A 21540-nucleotide genomic window follows, 5' to 3' on the forward strand; every position below is an offset into this window, starting at 1 on the left:
GAACGCGTGGCTTAACCACAAGGCTATGCCACCGACCCATATATTATAAGTAGTGTTCATTAAGCCCAATGTACCCAGCAATTCATCACATTGAGAAGGCTAAACCTGATCTGGTTCTTCCTTAGACATTTGCATCGGATGGTCCTTGAGGTGTCTACGGTGTACAATCAGATGCAGCTGATGGCGTGCATGCCGCTGCCACCAGTACATGAGCGGAGGCTGTTTAGATTGGCAAAGACACTTGAATTTACTGGCACACATGCTTGAGGTGAACCTGTTGGCAGATATAACAAAGTTTATTTCGGAGTCATCCTCTTTGTCCTTGCAAGTACTTGACATGCTAACCTACATTTTATTGAGATATCTTGATGAGCAAATATAGGCTTTACAGACAAAGCCAATCATTGTGAACTGAGTCTTGCTGTAATATGGTGTACTATATGCACACATCAGCACCATAAATGTCCAAAGTCCAAAGGAGCACAATCATATCACACAAAACACTGTTCTGAAAGGTATAATATGAAAAGCAAGTCGAATGTAGAATGTTCGTGTTGGGTGTTGTCCCTTGTTCGGTGTATACATCCGTCTTGAATGATTACATCTCGTATAACTCCAGAAACCACTGGTCCATGCGCTTAAACAGAAGTTGATCCCAGCAATGGTGCCTTTAAATTAGTTCACAACATACCGATCCGATTTTACACACTGTCGCATCTATTTCAATACATCTTTATTTTTCTTTGAACAAGTTGGTTCGAATCCCGATTCGACCCGATCATGTTTCTAGGTTTGCCAGCACCATACACGTGCTCGTGAGTTTTGCCGAAGTGGTAAACGACTTAAAGGGGCTTTCCTCCCACATTAGGCTGACACGCCCTGGTATAACTGACATACTGTTCAAGGCAGCGTTAAACGTATCTCACGCACAATTGATATATGTGCTTGCTTTCAATGTATGTTCTCTTTTATTGACGGCTTTTTGGTACTGCGTAAAGTGTATTTCTTTTCGTAATTGTTTAGATGTCTTTTATTTGTAGCCATAGATTGTACTACTCCACATTAGACAGGGATAGTTTTATTTCCCCATGATACACAAAAATTATTTTCATATGTCAAGTGTATATTTACATAGAATGACATATCTGATTAACCCTATCAAAAGATGAGTAGTATAGGTAAAGGAAACATACATTAAAAGTCCTATTTCTGCGCCTATCCTCAGTGTTTTTGTTTCTGTTGCAGCTGTATGATATGGGCACAAGTAAAGGTAGCGGTCGGAGCTACACGCCTCAATCATACGGCAACACTGGGTACGGAGGAACTTCCGGTTACAGAGGAGGAAATGCCTACCAACCCCCAAACAGAAGCTACAGCTATGAACCTCCCAAATACAGCTCGCCAGTATCTGTGACGGACAAAGTAAACAAGTTTTCGAACATGGAACCCAAATATTCATATGGTGGTGACCGTTACCCGTCCGTAGATCGCAGCACGAGCAGCAGGGATCGGTACCCCTCACTTGATCGTCACTCCACTAGAAGTGGCTATTTGTCGGACTATGGCGGCAGCAACCCTCGTTCCTACGGGTCCTGGGACAGAGCTTCAACACGCTCTAGTAAGAGTTACGGCGCCGGTAGCCGGGAGACGTCTCCCGTCAGTACAAAGTCGTCCAGGTATGACTATAGCAGCAGTGCTTCTCCCTACTCTACGTATTCGTACAAGAGTGGGTCGGACGCGTCGCCTGTGACACGGCGGTATGAGCGACAGTCTTCCCGAGGCAACGACACTCAAAGTCGTCCTTCCGCAGACACCAAACCGACAAGCAAGCAGGCCAGCAAACCCTCGAAACAGTCGGCGTATGTGCCCAAGAGGCGGCCTAGAGAGTCCTCAGTGTCAGATTCGGATGACAGTGCTCCCGAGGCTGAGAAGGCCAACCAGTCAGTCAGGTAAATCAACTCGTTGAAATGCAGGGCTTTGATGAAGCTTTTACAAATGTAAATGGTTGGTGGTAAGAATATGTGTGTTGTATGAGGTTGGGGAGTAGTTTGCTATCATAACCTGGCCAACCATAATGGCTACTATTATTAATCATCTGTAGCCTAAAGTATGTAATATCTGACATTTATTAAGTAGAGACGCGCATCTGTCAACTTTACAAAATCAGTGGACCCGTGAGGATCCGGGGTAGGATAGGTCTTCAGCAACCCATGCTTGCCGTAAAAGGCGACTATGCTTGTCGTAAGAGGCGACTAACGGGATCCCAATTACGTGGATCGATGCTCATGATATCAATCACTGGAATGTCTGGTCCAGACTCGATTATTAACAGACCGCCGTCATATAGCTGGAATATTGCTGAGTGCGGCGTTAAACAAAAAAAATCAGTGTCGTTGATTAAATAAAACAATTTCACATTAATGTGAACCAATTTGAAAATGTGAATAAATATTTGTTCATTAGGATGTGATTCTTATATAGGAACCATTTTTTCGAGAACATTTAAATCATTCAAATGATATGGGGACCTGTATTGTAATTGTTGCAGATACATGATATGCAGGGGTACTTCGCCAATGCCAGAAGGGGAAATACATAAAAAGGAAGCCAAGGAGCCCAAAAAGGATGCTCCTTCTCGAACCAAGAGGATCAAATGTCCTGTGAGGGAGACTCGAAGAGGCAGACAGAGCAAGACGGACCACCCCAACACAGTCGACTGTGCAACACAGACAAATATGGACCAGCAGAACACCAAGAGGTCCCGCGGATTAGGTGGAGGAGGAGGAGGATACAGAAGTAGCGTTGGCAGCGGCGGGGGAGGTGGGGGATCAGGATTGGGTCCAGGAGAAACCTTCTATAAATATCGCGAAAAGTTTCTTCCAGGGACAAGTTACACCCCAAAAAAATCAACGTATGATCCGACTCCAAAGAAGTCCTATTATAGGGATGAGGTTCAAGATCCACCATCTGAGAAATCTTGGCGTCAAGCTGTTTATGGTGAAGTTCCACGAACATCCAGGAGGGAAGAACCCGATGCTGAATCTATCGGGGTGGAAGATGAAGATGACAGAAGCAGCAGAAAGGGCAGGAGGCGTGAACCACGAACAAGCACTCCAAATACAGATTATAACAGTGCTGCTGATGATCGTCATTCCCGACACAAGCCTCCTAGTAGATCGTCCTCGAGAGAGGACATACTGGATGACAAACCAAGGAGGAAGAGGCATTCAAGCAAGGAACTTCTTGACTGCGATCAGCCTCCTCTAACTCCAGAGAACCTGTCCCTAAGGGAAAGTATTGAGAAGGTTCATCAGTGGAAGCAGAATCTGCCTTCGCCATCGAGTGCATACTACACAGAACCTGATGGTGCTCCTAATGATATGCGAAGACACCCTGGGGTGGGCGCTGAGAGTAATTTCAACAGGAACGACAGACAATATGGCCACCAGGACTCGATGAGAGCCATGATTGACGATTCTGAGGTTCCCTACTCGAGAGATGGTTCTCCATCTCGTCAGAAACGAAGACAAAGGAAGAACCTCTCCAGGGGAGGATCTAACGACAGTATCCTTGACGATGATGAATACCAAGGACACATGCCTAACAAGGACTTCAGAAAGTCGAATCTAAACAAGTCGAGTCTGCAGAAGCCTGATAAGTACCGCGACAATGAAGTATTTGAAGGAGAAGACAGACGAGGCCATATCCGCAATGACAACTACGGATTGCAGAGGAGATCTGGTAGTTCTTCAGAAACTACTGAAAACAGACTGAAGAGAGACAGTTCAAAGGAGAGCATCCTTGACGACAGACGAAAGTCTAGAAGGGAGAAGTGGGAGACTGACGGCAGTCATGCACACGGCCATGCAAGTGATAGTGCGGGATCTCAGTTTGGATTCAACAGAGAGGAATCTCCGAACAGAGGAATCTTCGGCCGGTCCTCCAAGTCTAACAGATCAAGCAGACAAAGCTCACGCGAGGATATGTTGGAGGACAGAGGTAGACACGCTCAACTTGCTCGACAACAATCGGTGGAGCAATACTTGTCTCCTTATGACAGAATGAGACCAAACCATCTTGCCGTGTCTAATGAAAGCCTGTCCAAGATGAGCAGTGGTTCGGGCTTTGATGACCCCAATTTGCAGCGAATGTCAAATTCTGTGTCTCAACATTCGATCGCCTCTATGACGAGTCAGGGAACTCTCCCTGACATTGTGCCACACAGCCCTGAGTCGGAAATGGGCAAATCGAAGTCTTCTCCGGATGGTCAGAAGAAACCTTACAAGGGGGCCCGATCTGGCTACATCAGCGCGGTACAAGACATTGATAGTCTCCTGGACGACGACGAGAGGCGACGACAGGCGGACATCATGGATTCTCCAGTACCAAGAACATCACACCACCCTCTGCAACCTTCTCCACTCTCGCCAACAGGATACGAGGATGATCCGTTCACGAAGCGTAGGCCAAACAGCTACTCCTTTGAAGCTCAGCAAGATGGTCGATCCTCTGGATCCAAGATGCGGGCGTCAAAGTCTCATGATGACAAGCTCATCGACATCGAAGATGAACGCATTCAGGCTGAACGGTCTCCCCAACAGGCAGCACCCCCTAAAACCCGTGGTCCTCCTTCAGCAACAGCTAAGCAAATGGCGCAGATCTTGACTCAGAAGAAGGGCCTGGTAGCCATAGCAGACTTCCTGAGTCTCTGTGAGAAGCCACCGGCACCCCGCATCATCAAGATTCCGGGAGCATCTGACGAAGATGACAGAAACTTCAAAGGATACAACTCCGCCTCAGACATGTTGGAACACCTCGGAGTTGACGTTAAGAAGGTAGGCACATCGTTGTTTCCTGTTCCATAAATGTTCCATCGCGCAATTCATGCTTTTATAATCTCTCAAAACTCACAACAGCAGGCTCGTGTTATCTCCAAGTCGGTTTATTTCAAAAGATTTCATCAATGAACGCCCGAACAGTACGTATTTACTCAAATAATCACTCCTTTTCAAACGTCTGTCATCAGTCCCAACGACTTTGAGATTAGCCGAGTTCACTGTACTTAGATATGCAACTAAACCTTTGTATTCTTATGGAGAAGTTCATGGAAACCCACAATGATTACAACAAAGGTGAGTGACTTTGTACTATCCGCAGCACAACGGACCAGCAATGTGTGAGATTATTACGGGCCGAAAAGAACGAGCTATGACAAGGGGATCGGACATCATGATGCCAGATTCCATGTTTTGGACGTCAACATGGGCATAGTTATTACAACCTAAAGCCAATATCAAAGTTATGAACCCTTTGTCAATTTTAACACGAGTAAGTCGTTGACCCGTGAAACTTTCTTGGGAGATGTAGGTATGAGTGAGTGCTTGAGTGAGTGAGTGAGTGAGTGAGTGAGTGAATGCCCCACCAGCGTCTGTGACTGACTGACTAACTGACTACCCCGCCGGCCTCTCTGATACAGACATTTGGTGACAATTCATCTTGGGTCACTGATCTGCTGACAATTTATTTCCCAGAAGGTTAAAACAATTGGTCGTTTCTGGCAAGTTGTTCGAAGTAAAAACTTTACTATTATTCACAGTATAACACTTCAGTATAACTAATTTTCCCAAACTTTGAAATTGGTTAACTTTAGTAGGCCTCCATCATATCTCGCCCTTTGGAAAACTTTAAAAGGGTACGAACTTTAAAAGGGTATGTAGTCATGCAATCTCTACTGACCAACATTTGGACATTCAAAGACATTGTCTCTTCACCTGCAACAGGATGCTGCATCCACTGGTCGCACAGTAGGTCCGGGTGCGGAGCCAATTTTTGGTTAATGAGTAGAAAAAGGTATATCGTTGAATGTATTGTATTCAAAAACTTTAAGATGGAATAGGTGTTGGGACGATGAAAAGAGTTCAAAGTAAAGACATTTACCGGAAAATCCTATAGTAATTTATTGTAGAATGCGTGTTGATGGAGGAATTAAGTTGCGTTAGTTGTGCAACGATTTCATCAAAGTTCAGAAAGTACAACTAAATTCCTCGTTGTTCCTCTGAATGCATATGGCTAAAACACATGCTTTAATACAATCGGTGTGAAATGCGCTGGCTCTTCAGCAGTCTCATAAATATATGCCCTAAATCATCAAATACCCAGACAAATTACCACAAATGTACTCACGCTTTGCGGTCCGTGAAATTTGGACGCCGACTGTGGTCGACAAGCCGGGGCATGAAGCAATCAAAACTCGTCATATTTCTGGTCAAAGTTGGTCGACCCTTTAATCTTTGATATTTGAAAATGGGCTTGACATTTGACAGAATGCGCGTCTATCTGACATAGGGGATAATAGCCAGGGTAATGTGAGACTATAGAACCATCAGTATAGCGCGTCGCATGTCCCCAGTGATGACAGTCTACGCGCCATGGGAAGCTACTGGGCGGATAGCGTACTCATGGTAAGACACTGTGTTTGTGGACGTATTTATAGTCGTTTTTCTTTAAATCTCTGCATGTGTCAGCACCGTTACGTCAATATCGATATCCATCTTTAGGAAATATTTAATAATGTTTGGGGTGCATATAGGCGTTCTCCTGAATTTGTTTCATAGACGTGCTAATTTAGTTTGAGTTTTTGCATGATGGATATTACTATTTTACAAATTCTTAGAAATAATAGTGTCAGGATGATAGTTAAATATAAAATCAGGTAGTCATTATGAACAAATTAAAAAGTTTCAAAGGGCATAGTTTATTGTGAGTCTATTCAAGGCCAGGGTGTAGTTTTGTTGAAAATCACAGAAGCTTAAGCCTCATGAAAACAACGACAGTTGTAAAGAAAATAGAAAACTTCCGTTTAACTAGTAAACAAGTATTTGTGTTTGTAAACTTGAGTTGCACGAATCAGAAACAGTGCATAACAAATAGCAAAGGAGCCCGTTGATACGTTTGAACAGCAATGTATGAAGCAATCTAACGTTAATCTTCAACAACATTTGGTTTAAGTGTGGTTCTAGTCATGGTTGCCAGTTCACACAATAACCAATAGTAACGACGAGTTTTTTTAAAAATAAACCATGATATTTGCTCGTGTCTCTAACTCTGTTGCAACAAGGATATGTTGAGTGAACGTGTTAAGAACGCAATTTCATAATTGGTTGAAGCGCCCGTAAATTATAAAATGCCAGTAAAGCCAGTATCGCATTGAAGAATGTAGACGGTCTGTTACAGTTGATTATGTAGAATTTTTAAATGCCATTCAGTGGTTTTAAAAAGCTAATACGTTTCTTTTAAAAATAACGTTCAAATATTTTTTACAAGGATTCCCGTATGGCTTTATGGAACATCGGTTTTTGTCTCAGGAACTTGGGACAATACTGGTCCAAGGGAAGTAACTCGTATCACCCTTGCCATTCCTAAACCATAACAGTGGCAATCAGTTGCGCTCCATTTTCATAATATTTACACTAATTAAACGAGACACCTACCAAAGCTAGGACAATAAAGGTCATTATAACAGTAATAACGTGTATTGTTGCTATCTGTCGCTGGCTAATTGCAAGGCCTTTCATGCGCCATATTGACAAGATTCCTTTGGCATGCATAAACATACTATTGTAATTACGTTTCCTGTCCCGGTGAGGCCTGGTGAGACTGGAAATGCCAGCGGTTGTGTTTACTATTTACTTGGTCATGTGCCTCCTTGCAGTTGACCCAACCACCTGCCAATACAGCTGACGTGAGAGAATTCTTCCTCTGGTGTCCAAACAATAACACCTGTTGGTCCCAACCCGTCACACACGGCTATACTGTATAATAGAGGACATAGTGATTGACATCGTTATACGTTAAGAATGTTTCGTTCCTTTAGGATCCTAACACGATTTAAAATCATATAAGGTGTACATTTGTTTTCGTATTTTTAATTTATCATAGAAATAGTTTGTTTGATAGGCATTGAGAAGTTGGAGTATTAAGTAATGATATGATTTATGGATAAACAACAGTTAAGAGCGACGTTTCGGTGTAGGTTCTAACACCGTTATCAAGCAAGTGCTTGATTGATAACGGACTTGCTTGATAACGGTCTTAGAACCTACACCGAAACGTCGCTCTTAACTGTAATAAAGTAGTTGTTCATCCATAAATCTTATCCTTACTTGATAGAAATCTTTTTTCCTTCTGGTGCATTCGTCCGACATACCTTAATGATTGAAAAATGAATTTATCGGCCGTGAAATATTTATAAAATGAAAAGTATTTAAAGCATTTTTTCAAACTGTCGAATAATTCAGATAGTCCTAAAGCTCCTGCCTGTCACATGATCGTGACTTTCATCGAGTCTTTCTTAAGGAAATGAAGATAAGTCGCCTCATCATAAAACATCCATATGCAAAATATTTTATTGAATTATTATTATTATTGTTGTTGTTGTTATTATTATTGTCAATTTGACATTATTCTTTTTCATTGTATTTGACATCTGTTCAAAGATATTCCTTTATCTCAAAAAAGAATTTGATATGGCCTTAAGGAGTAAAATTGATCTGGGCAAATCTATGAATATAATTGATCGAAGATAACCCATCTTTTGGTTCTTAAAAAAAGTCTTTAAGATGAAAATCAGGATGTCAATTTAAATGTAGTTTGTAATGTCCTACTATCTAATTATAATTTTTTGAGATTATTTAAACTTCAAGATAATCTGCAGGGTGTATCGAAACACATACAATCTTAATATCACATGACGAAAACTATTTATATCTAGAAACAAACAAACTTTGTAGTATGCTGCGTAAAGTCAATACCGTAAATCAAGTTCCAAAAATAGTTCCGATTTAGAATTCTAGCAACAGTCTAATGTTGTGATAGAGATTAATGCGCGTGCTGGAGCTTTCACTCTCAGGCTGAGACTAAGTCACGTTCGGGCCCCACCTTGTTACTTGATAAAAAAGAAAAGTAAATTCATTTTGATTTGATTGCGGGCAAACAAACAGTGCAGGGTCTGCGATCGCAAAGCACTAACTACAGCGACACACACGGCCGTTGTGCAAATTGTAACACGGGTGTATCTCAAAGAGACGCCCGTTGAATCATTTGTTAGTTACCATCTATATTTGAATTGTACATGTTCTTGTAAATGAGAAAGTAACTGTTTCTGTTAGTGAGTTGGGTTTTCGTCGCTTATAGCAATATTCAAGCAAAGTCACGACAGGGGACACCAAGAACGGGTTCGAACCCATGTAGGATCGAACCCGGTCGTGACTAATCAACTCTTTAGCCGCTAGGCTACCCCACCATTGCGAGTGATGTATGTAGTTTATTTGTTGTTGTTTAACGCCGCACCCAGCAATATCCGAGCTATATGACGGCGGTCTGTAAATAATCGAGGCTGGATCAGACAATCCACTGATTGACATCATAAGCATCGATCCACACAATTGGGATACGATAAAATGCCAACCAAGTCAGCGCGCCTGACCACCCGATCCCGTTACTCGGTTCTTGCGACAAGCATGGGTTGCCTGGTTGCTGAAGATAAAGTCTAACCTGGATCTTCGCGGGGTAGAGATTTATGTAGAGTTTGCTCTCCATAATATATTAAGTGTGATTCAACCCGGTCGTCGACCCACGAGCGAACGCACTAACCACTGGGCTACCAAACAGGTTAATCGTGCAAGAAATTATGCTTAGATGTGGAACCCCGAATTCCTAAACTACATCATTGAGGCTTTGGTTCGTATTGCCGAGATCAGTTATCTTATCCCTGCTCTTGTCAACCCCTATTCAAATTCGCCAGTGATCTGAGATCTTACAAGAACAGTACAAACAGCCTGATCCTGGTCGGAGCTCCGCAAATGCACGTCGGTAGATTGATAAAGTGTATCGACAACTCGACCCCCTTATAAATCATTACATTCCGATGGCATAGCTGCAGATACTAGCTCTGTTGGCTGTATAAATATCGGTGACGGAAACAGTTCTTATTTTCATAGCTCTGTGACACGGTATGATTTATGATGGTCGTTACCCTAACACCACTGACTTCTGAAAGCATGAATGTATTACTTTGGGGTCGTTAAGCTACCGAATCATGGCATTTACGCATTTGATTTATGAGTAGGGTTCAAGCTGCAACAAGTACCAGTGCGTCCTCTAAACGCATCCACAATAGTTCAGTTAATACAATTTAGAAACAGATTTCGTATTTTACACGATCAAATTTTCCCATGACAAATATTCTCAAGGATGCTTGTAAAATATGCCTTGTCATCGAATATAAGTTGCCTATCGGTAGAGGTTCCTGTTTTTAAAGGGGTTAAAATAAAAAAAGCTTGTTTTAATGTTTTACAACCCCAAACTGATTAATTTACGTGTAATCCCGAAACGTTGTCATTCGTGATGGGCTGGCGAAGGTTAAGATCGTGAGAACCTGAAATGTATTTAAAAAATAATGTCAGTTATGTATAACAGCGCTGTTTTACTTGTAATTATGTTGGCTGAACCAGATATTAAACCCAGATCCCACAAAAAGATAAGAAACGCTCCCTCGAATACGAGTCCGTGTTAATGTTAATGTTTAGTCATTACACTTTCGTATCCAATTAAAAGAATATATTGACAAAACAAACTCCATGACGTGTCGACGCTGGTATGGAAAGTGTAAATACCGTGGGTCTATTTAGTATTTACCCTCCAGTCATACGCGAGGTGCTATTATATCAAGGTATTCAAATGAGTTGACTCGACGCCCGCGTGTGCCACGCCCACACGTTACTTCCGCAGTGCTTTGACTCATCATTGGCTAGCCCGCTGTGAATCTGTGAATGGTATATCGGGACAGTCCTTCGGTAGAGCAAATCCTATCACGGAATTATCGCTAATATTTTTTCCACCCTAGTATCTGGTAACTCGATATCGGAAGCCGACCTGCTTTGGATATAACGGACAGAAATAGCATTCATAGCTGAGAGGATACAAAAAAATCGGATCGCGTACGTTATGTGTCGTTTGAAAAAACCCACCACAACCGCTATGCCACTGTGTTGACGAAATGGCGAGTGAAGCGCAGGAATACATTAGGTCAGAGGTCAACCAAGTTCGGAGGGAGAAATCGAATCCATGATGGCGACTTTTACCTGTCGCGTACAGTATCTAGATGACAGGGACCCGTTTTCAAATACAAATTATCCCGAGCCAACAAGACCACCTACCCATGCATTCCATGAAACAGTTCCTATTATCAACCAGTTGGCTACGATACATAGAATTCTGAATGCGCCGCACAAGGTAAGTAGCGACCGTTGATTACTCTAAACCAGACTTCAAAGGTGCCGACCAGGTGTAAACAAAGCGTGTTGCCCCACAGATTGTTGTGATGTGGACGCTTGGATTTATGTGGTTGTCTCACTTGAAATTGTTTACAGTTCAATATTTATAACTTGAAAATTTAGAATCAGACACGACACGTAGTGACGAACGCTATGGTTCACCTGTATGTCAATCAGGTGTGGCCGTATACATAAATACATTCGACATGTGTCGTGGTAACTGTTTGACAGGTGTCACATATATTCGCGGTAGATAGCATATTGAGTAAACAAGCTTCTGTATACCCACCCACGCCTTTATTAAAGAGATAGCGCTAATTAGCATATACTTACCTGTGTGACCTAGAAATGATTCAAGTGTAGAAAAGGTGTACTGTGACTTTATCCGTCACTAAATAACTTCTACCAGAGACCATAAAGTAGATATGGTCTCTGGTTCTACATTCAGGAAACAGTTGGTGCTTTATTATAAAGATAATTTCAGGTGTAGTAGCATGGTTTAACAAAGTGTTACAGTAACATCTCTGAATGCAATTTCTGTTCATTTTCAATAACTCACTGCTCAGGTAATATAATATTGATAATATTAATTGTCACTGGAATTTGTTTAATTTTCTTATTAAATTTTGATTAATTCTGTAATTTGATGATCATTAATTAATTATTAGACTAAGAATATTCATAGTTACACCTGGTTAGAAAGACAACTACCTTTGACTCCTGTTTTGTGGTGATATCGATCTGCCTGTATGACAGATTGACATGTATTTGTGCTCATTGTATTGTGTAGGTATAGAAACCCTGTGTTGAATGCAGATAGTCCACAGTCCGTGTACCAGTTGCTAGGTAACATTATCACATTTCATTGAAAAACATTTACACAATAAAACAAGTCCTTACAACTTTTCAATAGTCACCTATTACATTCAACTGTTTCATTTTTTATGATGAATAACTTTTACTTTTAACGATTGTGAAATTTGCATAAGTGATCGTGGTTTGGCTGATAGTATTTGCTTTTTGACTAACTATTTTCCCTCAAGTTATGCGAAGTAAATTGATGTACATGTTATAAGGGTTGTATGATTTGTAGAAAATTAGATAAATTTAACTGATTATATGGAAGAGGTAATATGAGTAGTATTCTCAACACTTGTCTAAGACTAAGAGACACTAGGTCAGTAGATGTGGTTGTGTATTGCTGACACCGGCCTGCACTGGGTTCAACTCCATGACATGTACCAGGTCAAACTGTCACGTAAGATTTCCTTTAATTGTCCAGTTGGTTTAGGAAGAGCATCATCAGGAAATACAGTAAACTACGGTTATAACGAACACGCTTATAACGAACTGACGGATATAACGAACTAACTTTAAGTCCCGACTATTTGCTGTAGTTATGTTGTATATATGCTTATAACGAACTACGGTTATAACGAACTAAAAATAGTAGTCCCTTTGAGTTCGTTATAACCGTAGTTTACTGTAACTGATATAGACAGTAATCAGCTGATACACTGCATCCTAATCATTCCACAGTGTCCTCTTTATACCATGACAGCCTCATCATACCACAACCTCATTATAAAACTGTATTTTTTTGTCTGTAGCTGTAGAACATATAATTCAGTATCTACAACTGATAAAATTATGGAAACTCATGCAGTACACCATCGTCTACTGTAGAGAACCAGTGACCATGATTACAGTCGCAATACATTTATTTGTACAATATTTGGATTGGCGGTTATACATGTATCTTACTGGGCTCACATTTTCCCATACCTAGTCTGTCTCCCAGACCCTAGAGAATAAATTTTAAAAGGAGTCCAACTAAAGTCTAGAATTATGTGGCAAGTCTCTAGGCAATTAAGGATTGTCTTGGTTCAATTTGGGTTTTATGGGGTTTTTTATTTTGTAGATATATATTTGGAAATAAGACAATATTATTTCTGGGACTAAATGTCAGCCTGTCCCCTAGTCACCATCACCAGTTTTGAAAGAGAAGATTATGTTGTGGTTCTCTGTAAACTGTATCAATGGCAATGGAAGACAAATTTAATAACTGGTCTATCAAACTGTTTGCCAATGTTTTCAGTTGTTATGAAGTGTGTATGAACATTAAGCTATGTACAAACATTGCGCTCTGTAAAGTGGAGCACTATCGATCATTTATCTGATTTTATGCACATAGTTTCAGAGATAAGTTGACATGTACCACATTTCATTGTTTGACTAAGCAGAATTAAACCCAACTCGCCCACTAACTCACTCTCCCACTCACTCATTTTTTAAATATTTCCCTGGATATTTTCTGATGTATACAATATTGTTGTTTGGGGAAATTTATGTGTAATTGTTGAGACTCATGAAATAGAACTGAAGATGTGAACACTGTATACTGCAGAAGGTCAATGTCCTCCAGGCTCAGTGGTATAATGAGGGGGCACCTGCACTCAGCTGTAGAGATAAGTTAGCTAAAACAAAAGTGTATCAAGTGACAGAACTATCACAATAATGTCCTTACCCCCAAGACACAGGACACCTGTTATCGGAGACCTATTACCTATTATCTCCTGTTCTCTCTCTGTTTACTTTTAATCAACAGCTGGTTAGAGCAATGTGGAACAGAAAGGGTTTGCTTCAGGAATGTTGAGGCCATTGTGTTTCATCACGTGAAAAATACATGAAATAGTACAGATATGAAAAGATTATATCAATATTTTTGCATTATAATGTGTGGGTGATGTTTTCATCATGATAATGATTCTGTATCTTTGAAGAATGTTGAATAGATATTTGACATAATAGTGCTGATACATACACAGAACAAAAAAGTTAGGATCGTGAATATTTTGGGTGGATTTTTTTTGGTAGTGAAGACCAGGCAAACAATTTCATAAAAGTATCCCCCAAGATATTCATAATCTACCCTTTTGGTTCTGTGTCTTAAAGACATTACACATGCATGTGCCCCAAGGTGTTTACTGGTGACCAGTACAGGTAAGTTGTGTAATTATGCACAGGTATACCATGTAATTATCATGATTATGTCCAGGTATGCTGTGCAATTATGTCACGATGGGTTACACATGATTTTCTGATGACAAGTTCTATTTATGTTCCTAACATGACAGCTGATTACTACTGTGTCATGATAATGTATTTAAGTCTGCCTCATACTGCCTTCATGATAGTGATTAAGATATTGAGAGAATTTAATTATTGTGAAATTATGAATTATAGTCTGAACTATTTTAAATAACTTAAAAAATTGACACATTGGAAAGTTCCTGCAAGGGTCATTATTAAAAGTTATTAAATATTTTCTGTTAATGGTGCTTGTTTATATGGACCAAAGCTCAGTGAGTGGAGGTGAAGTGAAATCCATGTTTCCCTTAAGGTTTACCCGCTACACACTTGTGGGCAGTGGAACTACTTGTACTAGTTAAGTTGTAGGACACACAGATGGTCACTGAATCAGATCTTTGATGTTCAGTGATAGCTCTTTGCCTATAACTTAGGGAGTAGCTCCATCGTGCCTAGATCTTGAGGGTGGTCATAGTAATGGCGACATCATGCCCTACCTAGAGGGTGGACGTAGTAATAGCGCCATCATGCCTAGATCTAGAGGGTGGGCATTATATGGCGACATCATGCCTAGATCTAGAGGGTGGGCATAGTAATAGCGACATCATGCCCTACCTAGAGGGTGGGCATTGTAATAGTGACATCATGCCTGGATGTAGAGGGTGGGCATAGTAATAGCGACATCATGCCTGAATGTAGTAGGTGGACATAGTAATAGCGACATCATGCCTGGATGTAGAGGGTGGGCATAGTAATAGCGACATCATGCCTAGACCTAGAGGGTGGACATAGTAATAGCGATATCGTGCCTGGATGTAGAGGGTGGGCTTAGTAATAGCGACATCATGCCTGGATGTAGAGGGTGGGCATAGTAATAGCGACATCATGCCTAGACCTAGAGGGTGGACATAGTAATAGCGATGTCGTGCCTGGATGTAGAGGGTGGGCTTCGTAATAGCGACATCATGCCTGGATGTAGAGGGTGGGCTTAGTAATAGCGACATCATGCCTGGATGTAGAGGGTGGGCTTAGTAATAGCGACATCATGCCTTGACCTTGTGAGGGCAAAAGAATAGTTTCATTAACTAGAACCGTGGGATGGTAAAGTTATTAGTTTCATGATGAGTGAGTGAGTGGGTTGGTATTCATAGTCATCCTGGCAGTATTTCAGCCATGTCATGCATATAGTGATTAATATCTTTGTATTAAATAAAAACCTGTCGACAATGGATAGTAAAATAACCAGTAACATATCTCAGAGTTACATTCAAAGCGAGTTGAAGAATACGATATATGATGCAATATAAAATTAGGGATATAGTTTGCCATTTTTATGACAAGAGCAAAGGGAGGGCAAAGGTATTGTTTCATTGTAAATAGATGATGGGTACTGCCAAGGAATACCTTGTTAATTACTAGAATTTGGGGAGGGCAAAGGAATATTTTTATTATCTTCACCAGGACTTGGACTTGGAGAGGGAAAGGAATTCACTGTGACTTCATGATGCCCATACATGGTGGAGGGCAAAGGAATAGCTTACGGTCATGCCTTAAACTAGGGAATGGATAGGTGCTGACAGTTTTCGAAATTAACATTAGTCTGAGACCAGTAATTTCATGAAGGACCAGTGACATTTCCTTCACTTTTACCAATAGGTAAATCCTAACTCTGTTGCAGGTCATTGTAGAAGACTAGAGAAAATAAAATAAATATTTTAATCCTTGGTGATGATGATCAGGAGGCTAGCAGCAGCATCTATTTTGCAACTGATGGAGGCAAGGGTGTGGGTGGGTGGGGAGGTGTAATATCCCCGTCATGCTTAAGTTCAGGGTTCTACATTAATGATGACTCACTCCATTAAAGCATGTTGTCCATGTGCAGGTTGCACCGTGAACATGGAGACTTGCTTGCATCACTTAATTTATATGGGGTTGGGGGAACAGAGTGGAATGCCTGACTATACAGATAACCTCTGAGAATACTGATTAAAATCTTTGGTTCGAAGTGTCAAATATATCATGGTAATTTGCTCAGAAAACTGATAACCTGTTGTAATGGATACTTTTTGTGGATTTAAGTGATATCTTTTTCCTCAGGTTTCAGTGTGATCAGATGCAGATAAAGAGCATGTACATGATGGTTTTTTTGTACAAGATATAATACATAATGTTTTATTTTGTTAAAGATGTACACTGCATTCAACATGTTCAAAGAAAAGTTAATATGGGGAATAATAAGACTCAATTTTGTAATTTTAATAATTAGAAAATGCTTGATGGACCTTCATAACTCGTTTTGGCCACCTCAGGTTTTACATGACCTGTAAGGTGGCCTCCTCAAAATATTTGGCAGCATTGTGTCTTGGCAAACAGTTCCAAAAAACATCCAAAATAAACATGGTAAATTTCAAGGCATTACTGATTAAACAAAGAGTCCCAAGGTTTGAGACAGTGAGTTGTAATGATGGTAATAATTCAGTTGTTGACGGTGTGTCATCATACCCTCAACGACATGGATCATTGCTCACAACATCAATCACTGGATTGTCTGGTCCAGACTTGGTTATTTATACAGGCTGCTCTCATGTACCATGTATACATGCCGCTGAAATATTACTGAGAATGGTGTTAAACTACAAACACACTCAGTCCTTTAAAGTTTGATCAAGACCTTAATACTTGATGTCCACTGTTAGTTTCAATGCCGTTTTTACCCCAAACTATGATACCATGACCTTCACTCTCCCAGCCATGTATTTGTACCCTGTGTCTGTGATATTGTGTAGGTCTCAGGGTAGTGCTGTACTAGTACCATGTTTAATGTCTGTGTTAAACTACAAACACACTCACTCCTTTAAAGTTTGATCAAGACCTTAATACTTGATGTCCACTGTTAGTTTCAATGCCTTTTTTACCCCAAACTTATAATGATCCCATGACCTTGACTGTCCCAGCCATGTATTTGTACCCTGTGTCTGTGATATTGTGTAGGACACAGGGTAGTGCTGTTCTAGTACCATGTTTAATGCCTGTGTTAAACTACAAACACACTCACTCCTTTAATGTTGGATCAAGACCTTAACACTCGATGTCCACTGTTAAAGTTTCAATGCCGTTTTTACCCCAAACTATGATACCATGACCTTCACTCTCCCAGCCATGTATTTGTACCCTGTGTCTGTGATATTGTGTAGGACACAGGGTAGTGCTGTTCTAGTACCATGTTTAATGCCTGTGTTTGTTGTGGTGCAGCTTGAAGACTGTGCGCTGCAGATCTACCGCTACCACAGCGGGTCCCAGGGAGAGTACGGAACCTATCTGGATACTGAATCCACTCTTGATGAACAGGCTGAGGAGCTAGATGGATTCCAAGACCAGTAAGTACTCCTATACCATTATATATGACTATTGATATTCATGGGTACACTGTGTAGCCTTGTTCCACTTAGTGCTATAACATTTGTAAATCATTGAGTTAATTTGACCTACCACAGAGTGCTTAGATCCATTTGTGGCACTTTGTGGAACAGGCAGCCCTGGTATTGAGTTTGAGAAACTGGGAGCAGTTTCAATCTTCCAATCTGTCTCTTTGGATTGGTTGGTTGGTTTGTTGTTTAACACCGCACTCAGCAATAATCAAGCTATATGACGGCGGTCTGTAAATAATCGAGTCTGAACCAGACAATCCAGTGATTAATATCATGAGCATCAATCCATGCAATTGGGATCGATGACATGCATCAACCCAGTCAGCGAGCCTGACCACCCGATCCCTTTAGTCGCCTCATACGACGAGCAAAGTCGCCTTTAACAGCAAGCATGGGTTGCTGAAGACCTATTCTACCCCAGATCTTCACGGGTTACTGTCTCTTTGGAATGATTTACGTAGACAAATTCTGTCACATATTGGATGATTATTATCGATAGATTTTTTCTAATATATTTAATTTAATCAAATATATTTCATAATCATGTTATGGTTATGTGACTTGAGGTTACGTGTGTTAAGGCTGTGTTTTTAAAACTATTTGCTTTTTGTGGGTTTATTTCTTACTTGTTATTTTGGAATGTAGATGTAACAGCAGTTATTATGGCTTTGGATTTCTCAAAGTTAATGCTTTTGTCTCCAGAGCATGGACTTCAAATTTTGTTAAAGAAGTGTTTTTTTCTTCAGGCAAGACATGTTATGCAATGTCATCATGACGAAACCCTTTGTTCTCAAACTATACAATCTGATCTTCAGAAGATGTAATGTGTGATATAAATGTTTATTGCATGCCCCCCAGTTAGATCTAGTTAAACATCTGACAACAGAGTATTATCTAGTGTTACACTGTGCTAGGGTATGTGAGGCAGTAAATAAGAGCTGGGCATACCATGTGTGTACAACACTTCATGGGGTAAATACATTATGTCTAGATTTGATTTCGTACCATGTATGTGTGAAACAGACTGTTATCCCACAGTACAAACAGAACTGAGTATAATGTATGGAGGACTTGAAATTACATTATCATGATAGCCAACAGTTCTCTGTTCAGTATGTCAGGTATCATATATATGGTTAATAAAGGGGTGGTTGGGTGGCCAAGTAGTTTTTGCATATCATGCCAAATAGCTTGGTTTGATTCCTGAAATGGGTACTTTGTGTGGAACCTATTCTTAGTCATGTTGATGTCAGGAGCAGGGATTCCTAGTCGTCTTAGGTGCCACATTTTGCTGTGCAGAGTGGGAGATCTATGATTGTGGGTTTGAATCCCAGATCGCCCGCATTATGTTTCGAGGTTTGTCAGCACCACCCTGCTCGTGGATTTCACCAAAGTGGAAAATGTCGGACTCCTTCATCATGTCAGACTTTCCTACCATATAAAGCAGACACGCCATGGTATAACTGGAATATTGTTGAAAGCTGTGTTAAATCCAACTCACTCATCTTGACGTCCCCACATCAAAATAATAATGTAATATTGTTAAGGCTGTGCCAAACCTAAAGCATTCACCAACTCGTTAATTATAATATCACACTCCAGTTAAGTTGACAGCGAATACTTATAATGATCAAACATGTCAATATTGATTATTCTGTAAGGTATGAAGGTATGACTTCATGATATATTTTCTCAATCTGGAAATGACATGAAACATTACATGACACTCCGCACTTTGTCAATGTGAATGACAGTCAGAGAGTTGTCCCTCAGTCGAGTGCAATGTATCAATGCCCACAAGGAGTGACATGACGTAGGGACATTGCGCTGTCTGACATCAAAGCCCAGACACTTCCTACCGTCATTGTCATAATGTTGCTTGGGTCAGCGTAGCCTGCGATGACATTCCTGGCATATGATAGTGAATAGGTTACCTGCATACCTGTCCCTTCTTCTTTATTCCGGAAATATTTGATTAATAACGATATCAGCCCAAACTTTGTGACAGCAAAGTGAAGGTTTATAGCTACTTAAACGTACCCATGCATTGGCTGGTCCAGGAATGTTACAGTGGAGTCAGGGGAAGGGGGTGGTATTAGGCTGCAACCTGCATTGTATATTTAAGGAGGAGGGCTCTTGAATTGCCTCTGAGGCATACCCAGAGGGGGCTGCAGGGGTGTGCACCCCACTGTTTAGAAGCCTACTAATCTTTTATGCTTTCAGAAATTGTACAGGTGATCAGGTACACTAAAAGTAAACATATAACAATACTATGACAAACTTATTTTGTGATTTTTCAACAAATTACACTGTTACGTATACTCAACCTGAATGCCAAATCACAAAATGCATTTCTCCTTTTAATTCTCTCATCAGTTGTGAGGTACTACAAGATTAATATCATCAGTTGTGAGGTATTAGAAGATTAATATCATCAGTTGTGTGGTATTACAAGATTAATATCATCAGTTGTGAGGTATTAGAAGATTAATATCATCAGTTGTGAGGTATTAGAAGATTAATATCATCAGTTGCGAGGTACAACAAGATTATTTGTTTTGAATTTCTAAAATCAATAGGGATGACAAGCAAATGTTTAGTGCTGGGTCTATTTTGTCTGTACTGTCTGTCTGTATTCATACAGGCTTAAAGTGGCACAATTTATATAAGCTACTGGGAGTGAAACCTATAGGCTGATTATGTTTGTGTCCTGTTCTACCCGAGTGTGCACCCAGGGCTACACGGGTCTGGTAACAGTGATCGAATGAGTCAGTCCCCTAGAATGTAGACTGGTTTTGCCAACATTCAGCCACACTCGTCAGCTGATATTTCTGCATGGCTTCCCCCATTCTGCCAAGCGGGACAGTGTCATAAGCCTCTGGACTTTATTTGTTGCAACAATAGGAGGTTGTTGATGTTAGAAATGCATGGCCAACAGAGGGATGTAATTTTGTGTCAGTCTTCACACCAGGGTACCCTGTTCACAAGGGGGAGTGAAGCTTTGAATGACAGATTGGTTTTGTCAGAGAGCATTGCTTTATCCTCACCATAACATGCTGGCATCCTCGGGTTATTCAGTTTAGGGTGGACTGTTCTTATCAGGCCATCATAAGTGTATTGTCAGATTTTATATCTGTCTACCATACTTCAAAACCCTTGCTTCACTTGACTTTCTCAACCTTTACTGCCATTCAATTTACATCCAGCTCTGTATACTATTGAATAGACTTACATCTAGTCTCTGAACTGAACATATTATGCAGATAGAAACAGTTGTTAAATTACAGTTATGAAATATAATAAAAAGGAGCCCAGAGACTTTCTTCATTTTCCTGACACTGCAGTAATCTAGACTTGCCAAACTTATAGACTTGCAAGGGCTGTGTTGGATATATTTGTTTCAGGGTCTGTATGACAGACTGACTATTGAAGAAAAACAGTTTGAATAAATAATGCCTCCTAACTCATTTTTAAAAAGAATGAACTAAACTTTAATAATAAATATTTTGTGTTATCAGTTTGGTTTTCAGTGAAGTTTATCATGTTTGTATCAATGTTGATATTTTGTATTCTGGAAGGTTAGTTTGGAAACCGTTTCATATGTGCCGACTGCTGAGAAATTTGTCTTAAACATTCTTTTTTACATTACTTGAAATACTTTCATGAGATACTTTGTTTAATTCTCAATT

At 40.4% G+C, this 21540-nt stretch overlaps 1 protein-coding gene across 11 annotated transcripts in view; it reads left to right on the forward strand.

Moving 5' to 3' along the window:
- Window positions 1–21540, forward strand: part of LOC124140852 (FH1/FH2 domain-containing protein 3-like) — a 164400-nt gene that overhangs the window by 87304 nt on the left and 55556 nt on the right. For all 11 annotated transcript variants that reach the window (XR_007221732.1, XM_046508642.2, XM_048397602.1 and 8 more), the window contains 3 exons: window positions 1246–1949; window positions 2549–4835; window positions 17676–17800. Coding sequence is in view for 10 of the 11 variants with exons in the window: in XM_046508642.2 (XP_046364598.2) it covers window positions 1246–1949; window positions 2549–4835; window positions 17676–17800 (3116 nt within the window). In the remaining variant the exon portion in view is untranslated. The remainder of the gene's footprint in view (window positions 1–1245; window positions 1950–2548; window positions 4836–17675; window positions 17801–21540) is intronic.

Source organism: Haliotis rufescens, unplaced genomic scaffold, assembly GCF_023055435.1.
Source record: "Haliotis rufescens isolate VD_foot unplaced genomic scaffold, xgHalRufe1.0.p SCAF_17, whole genome shotgun sequence".
Taxonomy (NCBI): domain Eukaryota; kingdom Metazoa; phylum Mollusca; class Gastropoda; order Lepetellida; family Haliotidae; genus Haliotis; species Haliotis rufescens.